Raw genomic sequence first — 20,929 nt, forward strand, 5'->3', positions numbered from 1 at the left:
CTCACACGCGTACTACGTCTAGTAAAGCTCGTAAATTTGAAAACTTTATGAAGGCTTTATCCACATTTGAATAAAATAATTTGTCCTTGTGCCATGTAAATACTATTTTAATTTTACCCTGAATAATAATATTTGAGTGGAGCCATTTGCGTATGTTTATGAAGTAATTACTCAAAGTGTTTTTCTCTAATTAGTCAAAAATCATCAAATTTAACGCATTTCTGGTTTTGAAGCGATTAGCATGCGGCAAATAATTACCCGTAAAAACATAGCACGCGATACACGCGAAGTCGTTGTTGCAAAAAAGTGGCAACATTGCGTGCGAGCCGCCGGCCGCCGTCTGCCAAAAGTGACCATGAATTAGGAATTAGCCTGATGTGTATCGCCTGCTAAGTATGAGGCGCATTATCACAACAGCTTCTCATAGCACAAGGAAGACAATGAGTCAAAAACTGAATTAAAATTCTTGTCGAATAATAAGATTAAAACCACCAAAACTGGGATTAGTTTCTTCCCACGAAGTTGCAAAAATTAAAAATAATCACAATGTTTGATGAATAATAATTCACTTTCTCATCTGCTTAATCTCTTATGTAACTCTTTCGTAATTGAATTGCGACTTTTGGGACTTTCACAGTTTATTGCTTAAGCTGTCATATCAATTCCAGGGCTTTATTTCCTCAAATGTTTCTACGAAATACAAAAATCAGATCTATTCAACACACTATGATAATGAAGTTATTATAACGACAGATTTAATGGTTCACTAACGTCACCAAGCTCGAAGCTTGTTCCATACTCCATTTACTTTTGAGGTCCTCTGAAATGCCGTTGACTCATATGTCTCGTTTTTGCATGTGCGACTTTTTTGATGGAAGGTTTTATAGTGAAAATAATACTGTGCAGGCCTCGTAATTTAAAATTTGAATCTAATTTAACCCTTCGTTTCTCCTGCATGGCGAGACAAACATGAAGCATTAATCGGAATAGCGATGCAGCTCCCGAGTTACTTTTAATTGGATCACGCGGCTTAAAAATTAATCTTGCCGCTTGTTTTGCGACCGCAAAAAGAATTCATGAGCATATATAGAGGCAGCAAAAAATCGAGAGCTTCATCTGCCGTTCGCGTTCGTTGGAGAGGTTCGATTTTTTGCCCACTCTGCGCCACGCATATGGCTTCTGGCGCTTTCCTCACGCATCACATTAAATGTGTGCGAATATAGAGATTGACGATATAAATAATGCGTTCCGTTCACTTTTGTGCCATCGCGATCAGCTGGGCGCAGGCGGGAGAAATTGTGGAAAGTGATAAATCTGTGTTCTTCGTCGTTAATCACGTCTGCTCTGATTGCTAGTGCTAGTGGACAGCGAGCTACTGTTGAAGTGAAAATTCTTACCGAAAATTGTAGTTTTTAAAGGAAAATGAGGTCATACTATTGAAACGCGTGTAGCCAAACTAGCCTGATTTTTTCAATTGTTTTTATTGATTTAGAATTAATTTTCTTAACTACCCTGATTCTAGATGCATATTTTTTTGCATTACAATTAGTAAAATTGATCCAAATAGCAATAATTATAATATAAATCTCGGCTCCTTAAAAACCAAGCTTTTCAGTCAACCAAGCCCCATTTTCCTCCTCCACTTTCTGTTCCGTTTTTGGTAAATTTTCAATGCAAAATAGTAAAAGCTTTCTCATGCTAAACAGGCGCGAAAATCAGCATAATGCGTCCCTGCGGTCAATTCGGATTTCGGCGTCTCCGCTAGAGCATTGTGAGTGCGCTTGAGGAAAAGCAAGCTCATGATCGGCACGCACCATCGCGATATGGAGGCAAAAGCGATCGTAAAATCCATCATGTGCGCCGGGCCGGCTTCTGCTCGCCTCCCCCGCCAAGAAAGTGCGCGCCTTGTATTTTATTCTCGAGCTGCGAATGCGGCCATCTGCCTGGCCTGCCCTTGATGCCGCGGCGTCTCAGCTGTTATTCTTCAAATATCGCGTCCGTCGGCAGATAGGCGAGCGCCGCCTTTTTTAACATTCAACTCGTGGCAGTGTCACTCTCGCGCACGCTTTCCAACATCCAGGGGAACAACCCTTTCTGCCTCGGCAGCTGCCAAACAGGGTTAAACAGCAGCCCCGTCTGCCTCCTCCCTGCTTAGCGGCTCGCTTCTTTCGGAGACACTTCGATTGATGTTCCCTTAAAAGCGCCAAATTGGATTTTCGTCCTCGAGTGATTCGCAAACAACTGCCGTCGTGCTGATGCCCCAAGTATGAAAGGAAAAAATTGGGGAGGCAAAAGGAAGTTTCCTCCACGTAAAGTGTGCTTTATTTCGTGGCGAGAAAGAAAGTGCTCCCCAGTTGTTTTGTGCAAGAAACCCCTTCAATTCCTATTTTTAAGCCGTATTTTCAGTGGATCGGAGCGTTCTAAATAAAAAATTTGGGGTGTTAGTTCCCATTCATAGGCCAGTGGAGCATTTTTTTTCATTAAAAAAATCAAGAAAAGGTATCTCAAAAAAGAAACACCGTGACCAATTTGCACAATTGAGAAGAAGGCTTCTTTTTCATTCCCCAAAAAGGGAAATCCTGTCGTGTATCCATTCACTTGTATTAAATTCAGCCAGTTTCATGTTAAATAGCCGCTCATTTACAATTCCCGGCAAGTACACTGCCAGCGATAAATACCGATGGATAAAAAGCATGCAGTGGAGCATGTTTCCCCTCTTTTTTTCAATTGAGTAGACTGCCGCCGCGTTGTCGGTGGAATAAACGCTTCTCTGAAAAGAGATCATGCGATGAACAGAGAGATCTCTTTGCAAAATGTAGCTGCTGATCATTTTTGCCGCTTTCAGCAAGTTCTGCTTCGAGAGCACAAACGCGTGAACGGAAACAAGCCTTTTTGAGTGATACCAAAACATTTGAGAGGCAGATGCGATACTGAGTCACGCAATTCAGCACAAAAGTCACTCACTGTTCTACTCGAGTTGGACATTATATCAAGCAAATTTCTTTTCCTTCTGAAATTCCCCCCACGAGCAAAAAAATGAGCACTAAATGAGATTCTCTCTCAGGTTGGAGAAGTTTTCAAAAAACATTTCCCGCTTGTCTCATTGAATAGACGCAGTCTGAGAATTTATCATCTCTCTATGAGATCGGAGTGCGCCCGCCTTTCAGGTGCCGGTGGGACTGCCTGCCATCGCCATCACGCGAACGCACCCCAAGCGGACAGACGGAATGGCGAGAGAGGAAAAATTGCAAACTGTATTCTGGTGGTCCCCTCGGGCCTGCACAATCAGACACTTGAGCTGAAAAAGAGGGGACGGGCACGTCGTTCAAAACACTGCCGCTGGGAAGATACGTACTTCTGTGAGGTGCACCTCATATTGGTCCGTGGAATGTGACATTGAGCGATTGAAAAGAAAAAATCCACTCAGCCACGAGTTTTATCAAAGATATGGCGTCTGGCTCTGAAATATTTAATTAACAAGGCTAATTAATAAAGTTCCCATATTAATTACCGCATCATGCGTGCAAAATTAAATCTAAAATTCTCATATTGACTGATAAAAATCTTTGACCTGGTTCTAACTTAATTTTGATTCGAGTTGAATCTCGTGCTCCATTGAAGCAAGCTTCCTTTGAGAGTGAAGCGTCTTGGCGCCACCGGCGAGAGCGCGTCCTGCTGCCTTTAGTTGCTATTTGTGGGTCGCACACATCATTATTTAACGCACACATTTCGCGTCGGCCAGCAGCAATTGTTTAATCCGCCGGCCTGCTCCCGCCTGGAAATTATTGCATCATGAAGTTGCAGGAGCCTCCGCCGCTTCCTGTCTCTTCTAAAATAAACAGTCGAATTGTTTTGAGACGTCTCGTCGCATCAACGTCCCCGTCGGCAAGAACCACAAAGGTCATAAAACTTTGAATAATCTATTGCTTATTATTTTTATATTCTTAATGAGATTCAATTTTAAATTTTAGCCAAATTTATTATTTAATAATTTCAAATCCTAGATTTTAACGTATTAAAACCACAGTCTATTTTGGATTTTGTTTTACTTCGTGTTGACAGCACGCGGCAATCTGTCTTCGATAAACAGACGCCACTGGCGAATTTGATCCATGAGCTCATCTCTTCTCTTTTTGTTAATTACCCGGCCAGCAGAATCGACTGTCTCGTCTGCTGCGCTCTTTCAAATCATACACAGCTCCAATTATTACATTCAACTGCTCTGTTGCAGCCAGGCTTTTTGTTCTAACCCAGCAGCTTGGTTCAATGAAAATGATTAAGGTTTTCAAAGTAAAACACAAAGCTGTAAATAATTTCTTGATAAATTGCTGTGTTTTTATTTCTTACGTGAATGAATTGACGTGTTTCCAATATCACATCAATTTTTCTCTTTACCTTTTAAATAAAAGCGAGTTTGAGGTTTAAGCCTGAATCAATGTTGGTCCTTAAACTCCGACGCTGTAGTGTAACGTGCTTCTCTGCTCCTGTGACCTTTTCCAAGCCGCTGGGGGTCAGTGGAGTCAGATTGGACCAAGTGCGAGCGAGCGAGGGTTCTCGTTGGAATATACATCCTCTTCTTTTTCAACTGTAACGGTCTTTCGGCTCCTTTAACTCGCCAATTGCCCGCCGGATAATTTTGTTGCGTCAACAATGAGGACGGAAAAGGACTGGCACGCGGATATTACGCTCATTACCCGAGATTTTTATTCCCGTATAAGCGATGGGAGGCGACGCATAAATTTCAATCTGAATTTGCATCTCTAAGTGCTTCTTTCCCATGCGGGTTGTTTGGAGGCCTAATGCATCGGTGCGCGGGATCTTACTAATGATCGAATTTTTATTTTAGTTATACAGTTGCTATTGAATGTTGATTTTTCGCACACATTTAAACATTAAGTGGAAAGAGGTTTGGTGCCACTGCGAGAACAATCATCTCGGCGTGCGGACTTCCTCTTTCACCCACTCGTCGTTTATTTTAACAAGCAAACACGCCATTGGGCCAGAATTTGCACCATCATTACGAGGGCGTGAGTGGAAAATATTTTATACTTAAACCATAGTTCAAAAAAGGAGCGCAAGTTCAGTGGAAAGTAAAAAGTTGTTCTCAATATATAGTGACATGGAGATGAACAAAGAACAAAGTTACTCTTAGCGCGCAAAAAATGCCACTTTTATGACGCGGCATGTGCTGGATGTGTGTGGGAAGGCCGCGGTTTCCATGGAGACCAAATGCCGTGCTAGAATCTGCGATCTGAAGCAGCCAAGGAACGCTTTTCCGCCTCGCAAATTCCATTCAGCGGCGCGCCGTTCCAATGATTTGTCGATGGTTTCCTCTATTTGCTCGAGCAAGAAGTTATACTATAGGAAATAAAATGGAACGCACCCCAGGCGATGAATTGAAAGCAGAAGAGCCGATTGCAAATAATTGAATTGAATGATCATGACTCAAAAACAGATTTGGTTGCTCCTTTGATCCTGTTATAATAAAATGGAACAGACTGACAAAAGATTTAAATATAAAAATGAAAAGATGTGTTTGGAAAGAAAAAAACAAGTTATTTATATGCAGCGGCTGTATTTTATTTTTTCCTTTTAAAGTTACCCTAATTTCCGCAGTTCAGGCCGTCGTTAATTTAGAATTTCATTTATTTAGTAGGTTTTGTGCTATTTATTCAATTTGTCTGCTCTTAAATATAAGGATAAGTCTGGACAAATTCTACACCAGAAATAGACTGGGGAGTGAGTTAATTTGCTCCTCTAGACCAATCTCGGCTTCATGCGAGACGTCGCTATGCTTTTTCTTCGCCGCTCCACTGTTACTCAATCCCTTTGGCGAGTGTGTAGTTAGTTATTGCTCGCGTGTGCGTGCTTGAAGCCTTGCTGTGGAGCCGCTTTTGGCTCTCTCAATTGATTGAAGCAAAGAACTGGATGAAACGAAAGACGCGCAGCAGCCTCTTGCTCGCCGAGACGACACATGAAAAATGCAGCACGTTGCGGTTTGCTGAACTCACATCTTTCTTACCTCTGCCTGTTAAAATTGAAAGAATCGGATCACGTGTCGCACGAAATATTCAAGGCCGGCGCCAAGTGCACAGCCTTTATTTCTATTTTTATTCGTGCATGGTCCGGCCGCGGAGGAGGGAATGGTTGTGAAAAGGCTTTCATGAATTAATAGCGGTCATCACACTCGCCGCAAACATCATCATCAACGCCGGTCCGTCAAAGGCAAACATACTCTAGAGGCTTTTCCCAGGCAGCTCTTTCCGCAACATTTATTTCCACGAGGCTAACAACAACGCACGCTTCGTGAGAAAACATGCGTTTGCGTGTGCAGCATCCTCTTTATCAAGTGGCCAGTCAACGCAAGCATATAAATAGAGCATTATTGGAATACTTCTTGAGTTAAAAGAGCTGGAAAAATGGTTTAATTATTCCCGATCATTATTATGCAGTTTTTGCTCTATGATTCCTATAATTCCTATAATTCAAACAAAGGCACTGTTCCAGAATTCAGGAGGCCAAATAAATTTAGCAACTCTCGCTAATTTTAGACTATAGAAAACGATAAAATCTTGGTTTTTGAGTTCCCAGGACCAGAGTGTATGAATTCAATTTGACAGTTATTTTACATTTCAAACTCTAATTGAAAAACTTGTATTTTAATACATTTATTAATACCGTTGCGAGCGTTTTAAGCTCAGAAGATTTATGCGGATTTTATGAGAATTGAACAGCATTATAAGAATGACTCTAGTAACTTAATTAATTCAATCGATGCTGCAGGATACAGACGAATATTAAAAAAACTGCAGCTGCTTGTTTTTATTTGATCAGTTATTTGTTCCCTTAAATACACAATAAAACTTTGCAATCATTTCGTAACTGACAAAAGAGCGCTGAGGAAAAGCTCGAAAAAAAACATTAAAAGATCTCACGTTTTGGCGCCGGTGAACGCGGCGCAGATGTGCAAATAAAAGGTGGCACTGCCCCATTCCTTTTTTTTTAAAGCGCTCGTCCGCCTGCATAAACGTTCTCGCTCGCTCTCCAGGCTAAATCTTTTTTGATGTGTCGTCGCTCGTTGCTTGCAGACGGACGGAGGAATGGGGGTTGACGAAAATGCTTCAAATATGAAGGGAAAAGCGCTGCTGCTCCACTTGGTCATAAAGAGTTTACGCGAAATACGAAAAGGGGGATGGCGTACTAAAGTGGCTCTCTTTGCCGCTGCTAAAGTGCATTTTTACATCTTATTTGCCGTGTCTGCCAGTGTTGATAATTATGCACCTCTGCGTCAGTGCAATAACATGGCACCCCTGCTGCGAGAAAGCGCGCATTGCCTTTGAAATGAAAAGTAGACTTACATAATGCTCACTTCTCACTTTTAGATTCAGGATTAAAATCTTGGCTTGTTAAACGTAATAAAAATAATGCTTTTCTACGTTCTGTGAAAAACATGCCTATCCACTATTCTTTATTTAGAGACCTTTCCAAATTCCTTCTAAGGGTCACATTACATGATGGTTTTGTTATATTGAACAATACAAAGTGAGGTAACTGAAAATGGTGTAAAAGCCAAGGTTTAACCATTTTATAACTGCTTCTTTTAACAATAGATTACTCATTTTTAAAACTTTACCAATTTTCTCATTTTTTCTGATTAGTTCACTTCTCTTGAAATGGGTGACCCCTGAGAGTGCCGCGAAAACTCCGTGTTCTATTAGCATGGACTCACAGGCACAAAAATGAAGCCTTTTAAAAATTGGTATTCTTAAAAATTAATCACCCAATGAGCATAAAAAGCTTAGAAAATCGTTTAATTAACAAAAATGCATTATATTTTAATTTTTTAAATATGGTCTAAATCCACATTTGAATGGCTAATTTCTAGGAAAACATCCATGACTGTTTAACAGACCTACAAAGTTCATGATAAATTTAAAAACAAAAATCATTAATTATGCTGACTAAAAACCATTACCATTTGAATGTTTTATGAAATTTTTCAAATAAACTCAATGCGAAATTGTATAGACTCATAAGTCCATGTCCCGGTGACCTATAGAGAAATTTAAAGCACGAACCTCATTGAAGCTGATGAGCAGAGCACGTGGCGGTGTTTTGCCGCTTTTGACGCATTCGCATCGCCGGTGGGTCGGGCGTTTGGGCGTTGGTTTGGGGTGGTCGGGGTGCGAACCGAGGTCCGCCGCCGATCATGAATGTGCGCCGGTGCCGGCGGCAGGCAGGCAGGCAGGATTTCATACACGGCGAGTACTCGAGCGCCGCGCGCGAGATCGATCCACGCGCGTTCGTGCGGCGGTGCAGTCTATCCCTCTCGGTCGTTTCTTTTTCGTCCGGCCCAGGTTCAAGGGCCAAGAACGAGGCCGCCCTTCGCTTCGTCCGCCGCCGCCACTGCTGTTGCGAGTGCGCAGACTTAAATTTTCATTCGCACAAAGCTTTGCGCGGCTGCTCGTCTACTTTGAATGAACAATGAGGTAGATCGGCGGACAGAGATTTATTGCTGTTGACGAAGACAAGTGGAGTCACGTTTTGGCTCTCGGTTGTGCGTGGGCGATGCGCTTCATATCTGTGCGAGCACGTGACAATTTGCAATCAGATAGCTGGAGTTCAAGAGAATATGAATTAGAATCTTACACTGTTTTCTTAATTTAATTTTATCTTTTGTAAAATGGGTTAAAAAACACTAAAATTAAATGCTTGGAAAATTTACAGGCTGACAATTAAGAACATTTTGCATTTTTACTATCAAAATTTTTAATTATATTTGTAAAATTTAGCAACAGTTTGTCTCTACAATGTGCAATAATGAAATCAGGACCTAGGAACAGCTAAATTTCAGAATTTACCTAATATTTGAAAAACTAATGATTATTAATTTAATTAATTAACGATTTTTTAGGTAAATTCCCCTTCTGGCGAAATAAATCGTTCTTTCCAATAAGGGTACAGTGCTCGCTGCTTGATTAGCATGCAAAAGTTTGAGCTCCGAACGCAGCAAGGAAAAGCCTTTTCTTTGGTTTTTAGACAATTTAGATAGTTTTAAACTATTTTTAGACGCATTTTAGATGTTTCGCATCTTTTCGATTATTTCAAGTCTGGTTCAAATGGCTTAAAATTGCTTGATTTGTGCTTTGTGCTTATTTGATAGCCCCGTAACTATTTGAAGCTCAGAAAAAATAGTCAATCGTCTAAAAATAACAGCCCTAATAACTAATAATCAAGTGCGGTTACTAGGAAGGATGTCCCTTCTTGCAAGGTAATGAATATTTTATTACTCTCGGGTAATGCACTGGCACTCATTATAAAGTTAGAGTTTATGCAAGCGAAATGGTAGACCTCGTGGTACATTCGCCAAGAAGTAAAACGGAGCAGTCAGAGGTCTGCTAGCTGCTCAGTTTGTTTTATTGATCTCCAGCTTGCCTTTGGAAACGACTCGCAGACATCATAAAAGGGCGCATTTTCAGCTGCAGTTGTTGCACCCGGGCACAATAAACGCCGGCAGTTTGGACCTCAAAGTTTCAATCCTCTTCTTTATGGTCTGAACGTGAACAGAAAACTTTTTATGAACCGCTTGGTAAAATTATTCTTGATTTATTTCTACGATCGAAAATACATTATGATAAATGGGCAATAATTTTCCTTTTGATTTTATGGAGGTCGTCAAAAATTATTCCCAGGAGTTTTGACACTGTTGAATTTTATTTCAGGATTTTTACTATCGTTCATTTATAGCCATTTGCACCCTAAGGATAGGATCTAATTCCCTGAATTCCGTCTCGTGCAAAATGAAAACAAATGACACATTGTGCAGTAAAAGTGAATAATAATTTGTTTAAATGACGCGGCTGGATGTGACAACAGTCCCTATTAAGTGACTAACACGCAGCCATTTTAAATAAGCCAAATGAAGAGGCTTCCCGAACACATATTTCCTTATTTTGCCAAAGTTTTTACGAGGCTCCAGAGCCCTTTTGTGCATACGACTGTTTATTTTCATGGGCGGGCCGTGCACGCAATATCATTTTTTACGACTGCGGTCTCAATGGATAGCAATGGGGCATACTTGGAGCGCGAGATAAATGACAGCGAGATACGCCGCGGCTCTCCAATAACATTTAATATGTATAATATGTGTGTCTTGTCATTGAGCTGCTAGAGGCGAGCCATTAGGTCGTAAAACCAGAGGCGCACTGCTATATGACAGAATTAAACTATATAAAAGAAATTACCAAGAGTCGGCGATCATTGCATGAAATTGAATCTCAAGTTCACTGCGCTTGTTGTGGAACAATTGCACCGCAGCTCATCCAAGACACACATGTTAATCAATTGCTCTGTGGCGGAGAATGTGTCCATGCTGCACGTGCTAGATGATATCGTGGTGTGTTGTCTTGACTATTAAATGTTTACTCCGGCCCTAGAACAAATAAAGATGTGAAGCAACCATTAAGATTATCTTTTGCTATTTTTAATCACGTGCAACAAATTTGGAAGCATTTTAGGGTAACAACAAAGCCAAAAAATCGATAAAAAGTTGGAAAATTCGCCATTTTTATTACTAGATGACCTTGATGATTAACTCACTAATTTTTCTGCTGTCTGCTTACAGCTTTCGGTGCGGACGATGGCTCAATGGGCCCCGTTTTCATGCGCGAACCGCCCAACAGGGTCGACTTTTCTAACACCACCGGCGCCCAGGTCGAGTGCTCAGCTAGAGGATCACCCGCCCCCGAGATAATCTGGGTCCGGGCGGACGGCACAGCCGTTGGAGATGTTCCTGGATTGCGACAAGTAAGTAAAAAAACTGGAATAAATTCAAAGACTTTATTACAACAAATGGCGCAACTACGTCTTGTTCAACACTTTGCCATCTCTGGCTATTTCTAAATTTAAAAAATCCACTAATTCATTTAACTCGTATTAAAATCACTGGGTAGTTTTATTTGAAGGTAGAAATTGCGTCAAAACTCAAAACGGACGATGGACCAATTGAAAACCAGTGGAATATGCAGGAGAATTTCATAGAAATAAATTTAAATTTAAAAACATTTTAATTTTTGTTCCTTTTTTAAAATGATTTATAAATGCTCCAATTTTTTGCTATAAACCATAAATTTAGATGGTGGTAGCCAGATATTTTTTTTTTACAAAACACTGAATTAATTAACTGATTATTTTCCCTCTGTTATAACCAAAACAAAAACGATACTTTGTTATTTTTGTTGTTGTTCTGAATGTATCGAGGTATGGGGCATAGTTGCTCTGATGATCCACAATAAAATACTTTTGAATCTAAAATATTATATGAAACACATGCCAAGTACCTTGTAACAAGCAACAACATTATCTAAATCAAATCTTAAGCTATAATTAATTTATTTATTTCCCTTCTCCCCAAGGTGATGCCAAACGGAAATTTGGTGTTCCCGCCGTTCCGCGCGGAGGACTACCGGCAAGAGGTGCACGCCCAGGTGTACGTGTGTCTGGCGCGCAACTCTGTCGGCTCGATCCATTCGCGAGATGTCCACGTGCGAGCAGGTAGAGACAGATAGAGAGAATCGCTCTCTTTTGATTACTCGCCCCCTTTTCACCCCTTTGAAAGATTTGCTGTCGCTCCACCGGCACCAAACCGTCTGTCGCGAACGCACTTCCCCCATCCGATTTGCACCCCTTGGGGCGAGAGACGCACCCTCGTGCTCGATCGAGCCCGCAAATTAAGTTAGCTCACCTGAAACTCGATTTTCTTCCGTGTCAGTTTTAATTGGCGTTTCCCGACGAGCCCAACCAACCTTTGGGCAAACTCAGTTAGGCAATTTCAAATGAATTTGTTTGTTTTTGTCGTTTCCCGTCAGACTGAGTGGAATGGGGAAGGGGTGAATCGCTATTCAAGTGGTTTTGTGCTGGTGGATTATTGATTTGAGATGAATATTGATACCAGAGGCTCTCAAAAGCTTTGAATTTAAGATTTACAAGGTTGGAAATCTTAAAATTATGATATTTTCTGTTGGAATACGAAAAAATGAGGAAGCTTAATTTAATTTCAACTAGAAATTGGGATATTTTCTTTTGAGAGCCTCTGAATTTGTTTTGGAAACTTGAATTAATTATAAAATTCAGTTTTCCAATCATAAAACTTGTTTTTGACGACGAGAGAGTAGAAAATTTGAACTGACAGATTTTGTAATATGGTGTCAGCTGGCTTTTAATTGATTGAATTGTCGGTATATAGTATCTTAATAATTTCCACTCACTCGTCGTCACAAAAATTCTATAAGCCCCGCCCTTGTACTGTGTTTTCTGTGTTCTTGGACTACACCGTGCAGCAAAATTTTCGTTTCGCACCCTGTAATTTCAATCCTGTTGATGCAATATTTCACTAATCCCCGTCCACAGGAGTGTGTTCTGTTTTCTGTCTAAACAAACCATCAGTGCAATTTATGCGGAATGTGGCGGAGGCGGCGGCGGCCAGACGATGGAGTCTCCCTAAATTAATTACGCATATAGTGCAGTTTGAGCTTATCGTTGCATGCGCAGCAAACACACACACACATACACGTGTCGTGTTTCATTGTGGAGTTAAAGCAACCCCCGGCAGAACAAATAAAACGTGGCCAGGAACGTGCTGATGGACGACGATTTGCTGCATGCCACTGCTGATGCTGGGGAGAGTAATTAAACTTGGCTTGCACCCTCGATCTGGGAAATCAGACCGACGGTGAAAGCAAAAGCACGGTATTTGCTTTGGGCGTTCTGTGCATTTGGCTGGCACATGTTCTGGATGAAATGGAACTTGTTTTGCTATATGTGATTTTAGTTTATTGGGGATTTCTTAAAACACGTGGCAAATTCAGTTTCAAAATCAGACAAAAATTATAATTTTTAATATCTGAAAGGGAAATGAAATCACGTCCGCACCAGAGTACCATTTCATCACGAGCAAGGCTCGCTGTGTTTCCAGCTGGGGTGTGCCATTTGCGCGATTACATGCACGACGGATATCTGTCTCTCGCATCACCCAGCACACATTCTGCTCGGCGTGCTGACAAAAGCAGCCGCTCGCTCGTCGCAAAAGAGAATTCCTGTGGCGCCATAATTGGCCGTGATTGATTTTTTCATTATACGTTATCGCGGACGCGTTAAGAGGAAAAATTGTAAGCTTCGGTCGCGACCAAAAAATCAGAATGCAAGGGGATAAATTACTCTCTCTTCTCCAGCACGTTCCATAAAATTATCCTTTCGATCGCTTTAATAAATAATATTCTTGTTTGGTGAGGTATAGTGTCTTTGTGTGTTTGTGATGTGGGAAATGGATTTTTTAACAAAAAATGCACTATGAAAAATTGTTGAAAGATTTAAGACGCACTGATAACTCAGCCCTTTGATTCAGCTAAATTTAAAATTCCTAAACGGTACTGAACCGTCCGTTTATCATTTAAAAAATATATATTTACGCGTTTTTAAATAGCTGCAGCTCTTTAAAACTCAAATTCCAGACACGCCGCAGCGATAAAACGGACGCTTTATCAGCAGGTCCCTAAAGAGGAAAAATTCCATTCCTGAGAGACAAATATATTTATGCAAACAAACAAATTTGGGAGGCGCAGGTGTAATAAAGATATGGTCCACAGTGGTGCAGCAGGAGTACGACACCGACGTGAACAAGGAGTACGTAATCAGGGGCAACTCGGGGGTGCTCAAGTGCCAGGTGCCCTCCTTCGTGGCCGATTTCGTGCACGTCGTCTCCTGGCAAACAGACAAGGGCGAGACCTTTGTCATTGACCAGAATTACGGTAAAAATAGACTGCATCCTGTTTACGAAATGAAAAATGAAAAGCCATCTCTCAGAAAAGCACAAACACACAAAGATCTTGTTTGGGACTGACAAATTCCTGAAGCCTTTTTAGCTTTCGGCGGCGGAGTCGGAGAATATTATGACTTGTTTGTTTATTTGCTCCGGTTTTAAAATGGTCAATCAACGGCGGTTTTAGTGGTGCAGCAGTTTTACCAAAGCGAGGTGAACAATGAGTACGTGATCAGAGGCAACTCTGCGGTGCTCAAGTGCAGCATTCCCTCGTTCGTGGCCGACTTTGTCAGCGTTGTCTCCTGGCAGGACGACACAGGAAACACTTTCCACGCCTCTGGCGAACAGCACGGTACCCTTTTTTGTTTTGGGATTCAACTTTTATTGTGATTTTATCGCGCCTCGGACGTATATATATAGGGCCTCTGATCTTTCTTGTCTCTCTTGCAGCCGACACCGAAAATAGCTCCGCGCTCTCCCACTGATTTGATAAATTCCTTTTTCAGCCATCTCTCCTTTTTTATGTAAACAGGAGTGTTTGATGATCTTGAATATTCACGCTGCCGGGAAGAATTTTATAACTTTATCCATCCTGGAATTTTTATGTCTGTTATCCAGATTGAAACTAAATGTAATGTATTGAAACTGTTCCTCGGCAAGCCTTTGAAAATTCAAGCTAATCCACCTCCGAGCCCAATCCCGGCCGAAACTAATGCTTGTGGCCGTTAAACGCAGTGGTCACGCAGTACTACGAGGCGGAGGTGGTGTCCGAGTACGTGATCCGCGGCAACACTGCGGTGCTCAAGTGCACCATCCCCTCGTTTGTTGCCGACTTTGTGCGGGTCGAGGCGTGGGTGGGCAGTGACAAGAGCGTCTACACGCCGACCTCTGACTACGGTAATAATTAGCGCCAACACTAATGCCCACCCTGCTTTTTGTGCCGCCAGTGGTGAATCAGTTTTACGAGGCCGAGATCATGACTGAGTACGTGATCAGGGGCAATACCGCTTTGCTCAAGTGCAGCATCCCTTCGTTCGTGGCCGACTTCGTGCAGGTCGAGTCGTGGGTCGACGACGACGGCAAAATTTTTGTCCCGTCTGAGCAATACGGTAAACACGCCCGGCCGACACTAACGGACCATTCTAATTTTCAGCACTGATAGAATTCTCTCCCGGTTACAGATTGTCAATTGATGATGTTACCCTTTAGCTAATTAAATTATCGATCCAATTTTTGTAGTTGTCACGCAGTATTACGTGACCGAGGGTGAGAACGAATACGTGATTCGCGGCAACAGTGCGGTCATGAAGTGCAAAATCCCCAGTTTCGTGTCCGACTTCGTGTCTGTCGAGGCATGGATCTCGGACACTGGGGAAACGTACACAGCGGCCAACAGCCACTACGGTAATTGGACCCTGTTGCACACACTGATACGACTCGCTCTCTTTCAGACGCCCCAACCCTCCCCTGCCCTGATCTAATCATTTCTTCTTTCTCGAAATTGGCTTTGCCGAAATATTAACAAAAATCTGCCTTCTAAGTGGTGTCCCAAGCGTACGAGAGCGAGGCCGACAACGAGTACGTCATCAGGGGCAACAGCGCCATCATGAAATGCGAGGTTCCCAGTTTTGTTGCCGACTTTGTCAGTGTCGACCTTTGGACCGATTCTGACGGCAACAACTATCACCCCTCTAACGAATATGGTAATTTCCCGTGCGCCATGGTTTTAAACCCGATGTAATCGTTTCTAATCCTACTTTTGAATTTCAGCTTTGTGTTTGCGAAATGTTCTGGTCCTATATCCCATTTACGTGACTAACAGCAAAACATTATTTCTTTTCCTCTATAGTTGTCCACCAGTTCTATCAGACGAGGGTGATCGACGAATTCGTCCTAAAAGGAAACACGGCCACGTTAAAGTGTCTGGTGCCGAGTTTTGTTAGTGACTTTGTTGAGGTGGTCGAGTGGCTGACTGACGACCAGTCCCACTCACTCGCCACCAACGTCAACGGTAAAGCACCATACACAACCCTTTTATTATTTCTACTCTGTGTACTGACGTCAACTCCACATTCCAGCTCGCTAACTTTGTTCCTCATTTCCAGAAAAAGGGTTTCCCATTTGAGGGTGGAAATCTGGGAATATGTTTCTAACTTTTGGCCCCTTTTGTTGCAGCCGTGAATCAGTATTACGAAGCACAGGTGTATGATGTGTTCGTAATTAAGGGTAACGCGGCCGTGTTTAAGTGCAACATTCCCTCGTTCGTCAGCGACTACGTCGAGATTGTGTCCTGGACGGACACCGAGGGCACCCAGTACCCTATGGCATCGTCCTACGGTACAAGAAATGCGCTCCGATGTTGATTTGATTTGTGTAAACTGTCCGACACTCCTCCCTGACGCGTTATTTAAGCAGTGGCTAAAATCCGGAGAAAAAAACACACACGCATCCACTGCAGCTCATATTATTCATGTGTGTGCAACCCATTCTCGTTCTCGACAGCCACTAACGCTGAAAATTCTAAGTCCCATTTTAAGTCAGCTTCGCCGAGCAGCCGCGAGAGGCGCCATCATGCAGCAGCACACGGCGGCGCAGCATACTTGCCAGGAGCTGGTGCTTGGCGGGATTGCATACTTGGCAGGCGTTTTTTAATTAGGGAATGTTTGCGTTTGTTTGCCAGTGGTCACGCAGCACTACCAGGTCAACGTGATGGACGAGCACGTGCTCAAGGGCAACACGGCCATCATCAAGTGTCACATTCCCAGTTTTGTGGCGGACTATGTTTTCGTTTCTTCGTGGGTCGAGGACGAGAATAGGGACATACTGCCCTCCACAGACTATGGTACATGCCGTGAAAATATATCTCCGTGATTTTTTTTCTTTTCCAATGCTATTTTTCACCGAGTTTGCAGCTGCTGGAGAGCTGGAGGAGCTAATAATTTCTATATTTCAATTTTTGACATTGTATGGTTTCAGTTTTTGCTGCTTGGCGATTAGTAAAGATATATTTAAATTTAAAGTATTGTCAACAATGATAATATATTTGTTCAAGAAACTGTAACACAATTGATCAAAATTTTATTAACTAATAATTATCATAGCTCAATTATTTGAGGTGTTACAGGTTCTTTGATTGAAAATTTTTGTGTTTTTGCTTTAATGAGAGATGGCTAGATAAATATAAGCTTGTCATTGAAATAGTTTTACTTCGTGTGTGTAGTAAATTATGCTCCTCTTTTTAAAATAGTGCTGAAGAGGCGAAAAATTAATTTCGGTTTTACACAAAAGAATTCAAATAAATTTTTGAACTAGATTTTACTTGCATCCTTTTAAAATAATTTAAAAGAGGAGCATAGTTTCGTGAATGACTTTGGTACACAAATCAAATTTATAAAAAAATTCTTCTAACAAAAGAAAATATTTTCTTAATATCATTTAATAATAGTATGATGTGTATACCAAATGGTCATTAGAAAAATGCAACATGTTTTTATAATGCAAGTTCTCTGCGTTAAATTCAATGCTCAGAGCTTTCATTTAATCGGTTTTTATATCTTGAAATTGGTTTGACACGCTATAAATACTGATAAATCCTCTTGTAATTTAAACTTTGTCTGAAAGACATCAAAATTACACTTTAAAAAACATCAGTAGTTACGGCATGTCAAGCCTCATCTGAATATTTACTAATAAATGCTAAATTTTCAGATGGCAAATATCTAGTCCTGCCTTCGGGCGAATTGCACATCAGGGATGTTGGACCTGAGGACGGATACAAGTCCTATCAGTGTCGTACCAAACACAGACTTACAGGTGAAACACGTCTGAGCGCAACCAAGGGACGTCTCGTCATCACTGGTGAGTCTGCAAAAACGATTGAATTTTCAATTACAAAATATATTCTCAAAATAAATTTCCTGTAATCATTCGCTGGACAGCAAATTTATTTAAAGCAAATTGGCCGTTTGAGGGAAAATTTGCCACTTGTGTTTGTTGCGCTGGTGAACGGTTGACAGATGCCAAGCAGGGACGTAACAGGTGGTTTAAATGGAGGCGCTTTGTTTGCTGAGCTCAGTTGTCAGCATTTGACCGGATTGCTTTGAATGATCAATTGTATATTTTAATTCACATTGTTTACTCCCTCACAAACACCTGTTGCGCCACTCTTGGGGTTTGCCTAGATTATGCCAAACTTTTGATTTTTAAAACATGCTCATGTATTAAAACTCTAAAAAAGTTTGGCAAAATGTAGGCGGACTTGCCAGAAAAATTCAGCACGGATTCAAATTTTAATTGGAAACACCAATTTTCGGCAATTTTCTGTGCAGGATTTTTCTGGTTTACATTACATTAAATGGCAAACTTTAACGTAACTGATCATTAAGTTTGCCATAGATTTTATTTGCTGGTTTTTATTGCCATTTCAACCAGCTGTGTGTTGAAGGTTGCCTGAATGTTGGGATAGGGTACCCCTGCTACGCAAAGGGCACACAAGCGGTTTCAAATTCGAAATTTCCATTGAGCTGCATTGAGGCTCTCTTTCGCTCGAGCAAAAACTGCTCCGCTAAATTCAAATCCAAATCAGCCTTCTCACCAGATCCTATCCTTTAATTTGGGGACCCAGGTAAGTGAGGCTCTCAATCTCATTTCGAATTTTCGTCGGCTCGCAGGATTTTTCTAATTATTATTCGCAATATAAAACAGAACCAGTTGGCAGCGTCCTCCCAAAGTTTCCAACCATGGACAAAAGTCGCACTTTTGACACCAAACTCGATCACAGTCTGACTATTTTGTGCCCAGCGCAAGCGTTCCCCGTCCCTTCTTACAGGTAAATCACCCTCGGATCGGTGGCCATCTTCGTTATTTGTGTAGGGTTCTATTTCAATATTCAGGTAGCTCTGTTTTATTTTCAAAGTTGGTCAAGAGCATTTTATTTTCGAAAATAGATCCATTCAGTAGCACTGCTCCGATGATCCCGTCCAAAGAAAAATTTGACATGACTGCTCGCAAGTCAGGAGTGAATTTGGCCCTCCTTTGTCAAGCCCAGGGTCATCCTGTCCCAAGCTTTAGGTAAACCTTTAAATTGTCATTTCTGAAATTGCACTCTCGTAAAATCCAGAACCGATTGGAGCCAAAGCTCCAAAGTACTTTACCGACGACCGCACGCACTCCTTTACTCGCGACGGTGGCTCTAGTTTTGCCCTTCTGTGCCAGGCTCAGGGCTTTCCTGTCCCTGCATTCAGGTTAGTTTTCGGAATTTTAACTAAATTTCCGCGCAAATGTAGATCCGGTCGGGGCAAAGGCGCCAAAATATTATTCTGAGGATAAAATCCACCATTTGACACGCCGTGGTGGACAAAATTTCGCGCTTCTTTGTCAGACTCAGGGCTTCCCTGTTCCCGCATTCAGGTGAGAGCGCTTGTTCTTTTTTTAAACAATTGTTTGTCAGATCCCGTTGGCTCGAGGGCGCCGAAATTTGCAACTAATGACAAAACACACTCTTTTGACTGGCAACTCGGCCAAGGTTTTGCCCTGTTGTGTCAGGCTCAGGGCTATCCTACACCCTCGTTCAGGTGAAGTGGAAATTTAATTTAATTTGTAATATCCTAAAATAGAGCCGGTCGGTGCTAAAGCTCCAATTTTCTCCACCGACTACGAAACACTTTCAATCAAACGACACGCGGGCCAGGGTTTTGGTATTCTGTGTCAGGCGCAGGGTTACCCGTCACCTTCATTCAGGTGAGGATGGAAAGGAATTTATAATTGACATTCGAATAGAACCTGTTGGAGCCAAAGCGCCGAAATTTGCGTCCGACTATGAAAAGTTTTTCATAAGACGTCATGAGGGGCAGGGATTTGGGCTCCTCTGCCAGGCTCAGGGATACCCTACGCCAACCTTCAGGTTTGTGGGATGACAATTATTTATTTGAATATCTGCTTGCGCATTAGAACCGGTTGGTGCAAAGGCTCCAAAATTCAACTCCGATTATGAAACGTTCTCGATCAAAAGACAAGAACAGCAGGGATTTGGTCTCCTTTGCCAAGCTCAGGGTTACCCTGCCCCATCATTCAGGTGAGGCTGGAACAGCATTTATTAAGTTGTAAATTCTGTAGAGCCGGTTGGTGCCAAAGGGCCGAAATTCTCTTCCGAGTACAAAACATTTTCACTGGAAAGGGCAGAAAAGCAAGCGTACACTCTGTTGTGCCAAGCACAGGGTTTCCCAGTTCCAACCTTCAGGTAAATTAGAGACGAAATTTCAAATGTTTTTTATTATTTAGACCCTGTCGGCTCACGAGCACCAAAGTTCGCGAAAGACACTAAAGTTGTCTCAATTGAGCGGGAATTAGCAACAAGTTTTGCCCTTTTGTGCCAAGCTCAGGGTTTTCCTCTCCCATCCTTCAGGTTGGTACATATTTAATTGGGATAAAATATTTTTTATAGATCCAGTCGGATCGAGAGCACCAAAATTTACCTTAGATGCGAAAATCTTATCAATTGAACGCAGATCAAGCCATGGATTTGCTATACTTTGCCAAGCGCAAGGGTTTCCCACCCCGTCATTCAGGTAGAATGTCCACGCATTTAAAAAACAAATTTCGTTCTCTAGATCCGGTCGGCTCAAGAGCCCCTAAATTTTCTATTGGCACGAAAGTAATTTCTATCGACCACCACTTAAGCAAGGGCATGGCTCTTTTGTGTCAAGCGCAGGGGTTTCCTGTCCCAGCCTTCAGGTACATTTAGTTTTGCATACAAAAATCCTATCCTTTTAATTGGCAGATCCAGTCGGTTCGAAGGCACCAAAATTTTCAATTAGCACCAGAATCCTCTCTGCTGAATTTTCATCGGGCACTAGTTTTGCCCTTTTTTGCCAAGCCCAGGGTTTCCCAGTCCCGGCCTTCAGGTAAACCAATGACGTGATTTTGAATCCCACGATATTCGCACATTCGCAGATCCGGTCGGTTCGAGGGCGCCGAAATTTTCGTCCGGCGCCAAAGTCGTCGCGGTTGAGTTCAATGCAGGTTTCGGTTTCGCGATTTTGTGCCAAGCTCAGGGTTTCCCTGTCCCTCTGTTCAGGTGAGACGGCTCAACTTCATCGCTTTATAATTTTTATT

At 42.0% G+C, this 20,929-nt stretch overlaps 1 protein-coding gene across 50 annotated transcripts in view; it reads left to right on the plus strand.

Annotated features, from left to right (window-relative positions):
* Nucleotides 1-20,929, plus strand: part of Dscam1 (Down syndrome cell adhesion molecule 1) — a 71,863-nt gene that overhangs the window by 16,307 nt on the left and 34,627 nt on the right. For 12 of the 50 annotated variants that reach the window (XM_065484792.1, XM_065484788.1, XM_065484785.1 and 9 more), the window contains exons 3-6: nt 10,625-10,806; nt 11,415-11,553; nt 14,004-14,168; nt 17,525-17,674. In XM_065484792.1, coding sequence (XP_065340864.1) covers nt 10,625-10,806; nt 11,415-11,553; nt 14,004-14,168; nt 17,525-17,674 — 636 coding nt within the window. Of the gene's footprint in view, nt 1-10,624; nt 10,807-11,414; nt 11,554-13,643; nt 13,806-14,003; nt 14,169-14,551; nt 14,714-14,763; nt 14,926-15,055; nt 15,221-15,991; nt 16,154-16,496; nt 16,659-17,524; nt 17,675-18,520; nt 18,645-19,101; nt 19,226-19,265; nt 19,390-19,594; nt 19,719-19,930; nt 20,055-20,929 lie in introns of all 50 variants that reach the window. The other 38 variants (XM_065484794.1, XM_065484806.1, XM_065484821.1 and 35 more) reach the window with 18 other exon arrangements.

The sequence above is a fragment of the Cloeon dipterum genome, chromosome 3, assembly GCF_949628265.1.
Source record: "Cloeon dipterum chromosome 3, ieCloDipt1.1, whole genome shotgun sequence".
NCBI lineage: Eukaryota > Metazoa > Arthropoda > Insecta > Ephemeroptera > Baetidae > Cloeon > Cloeon dipterum.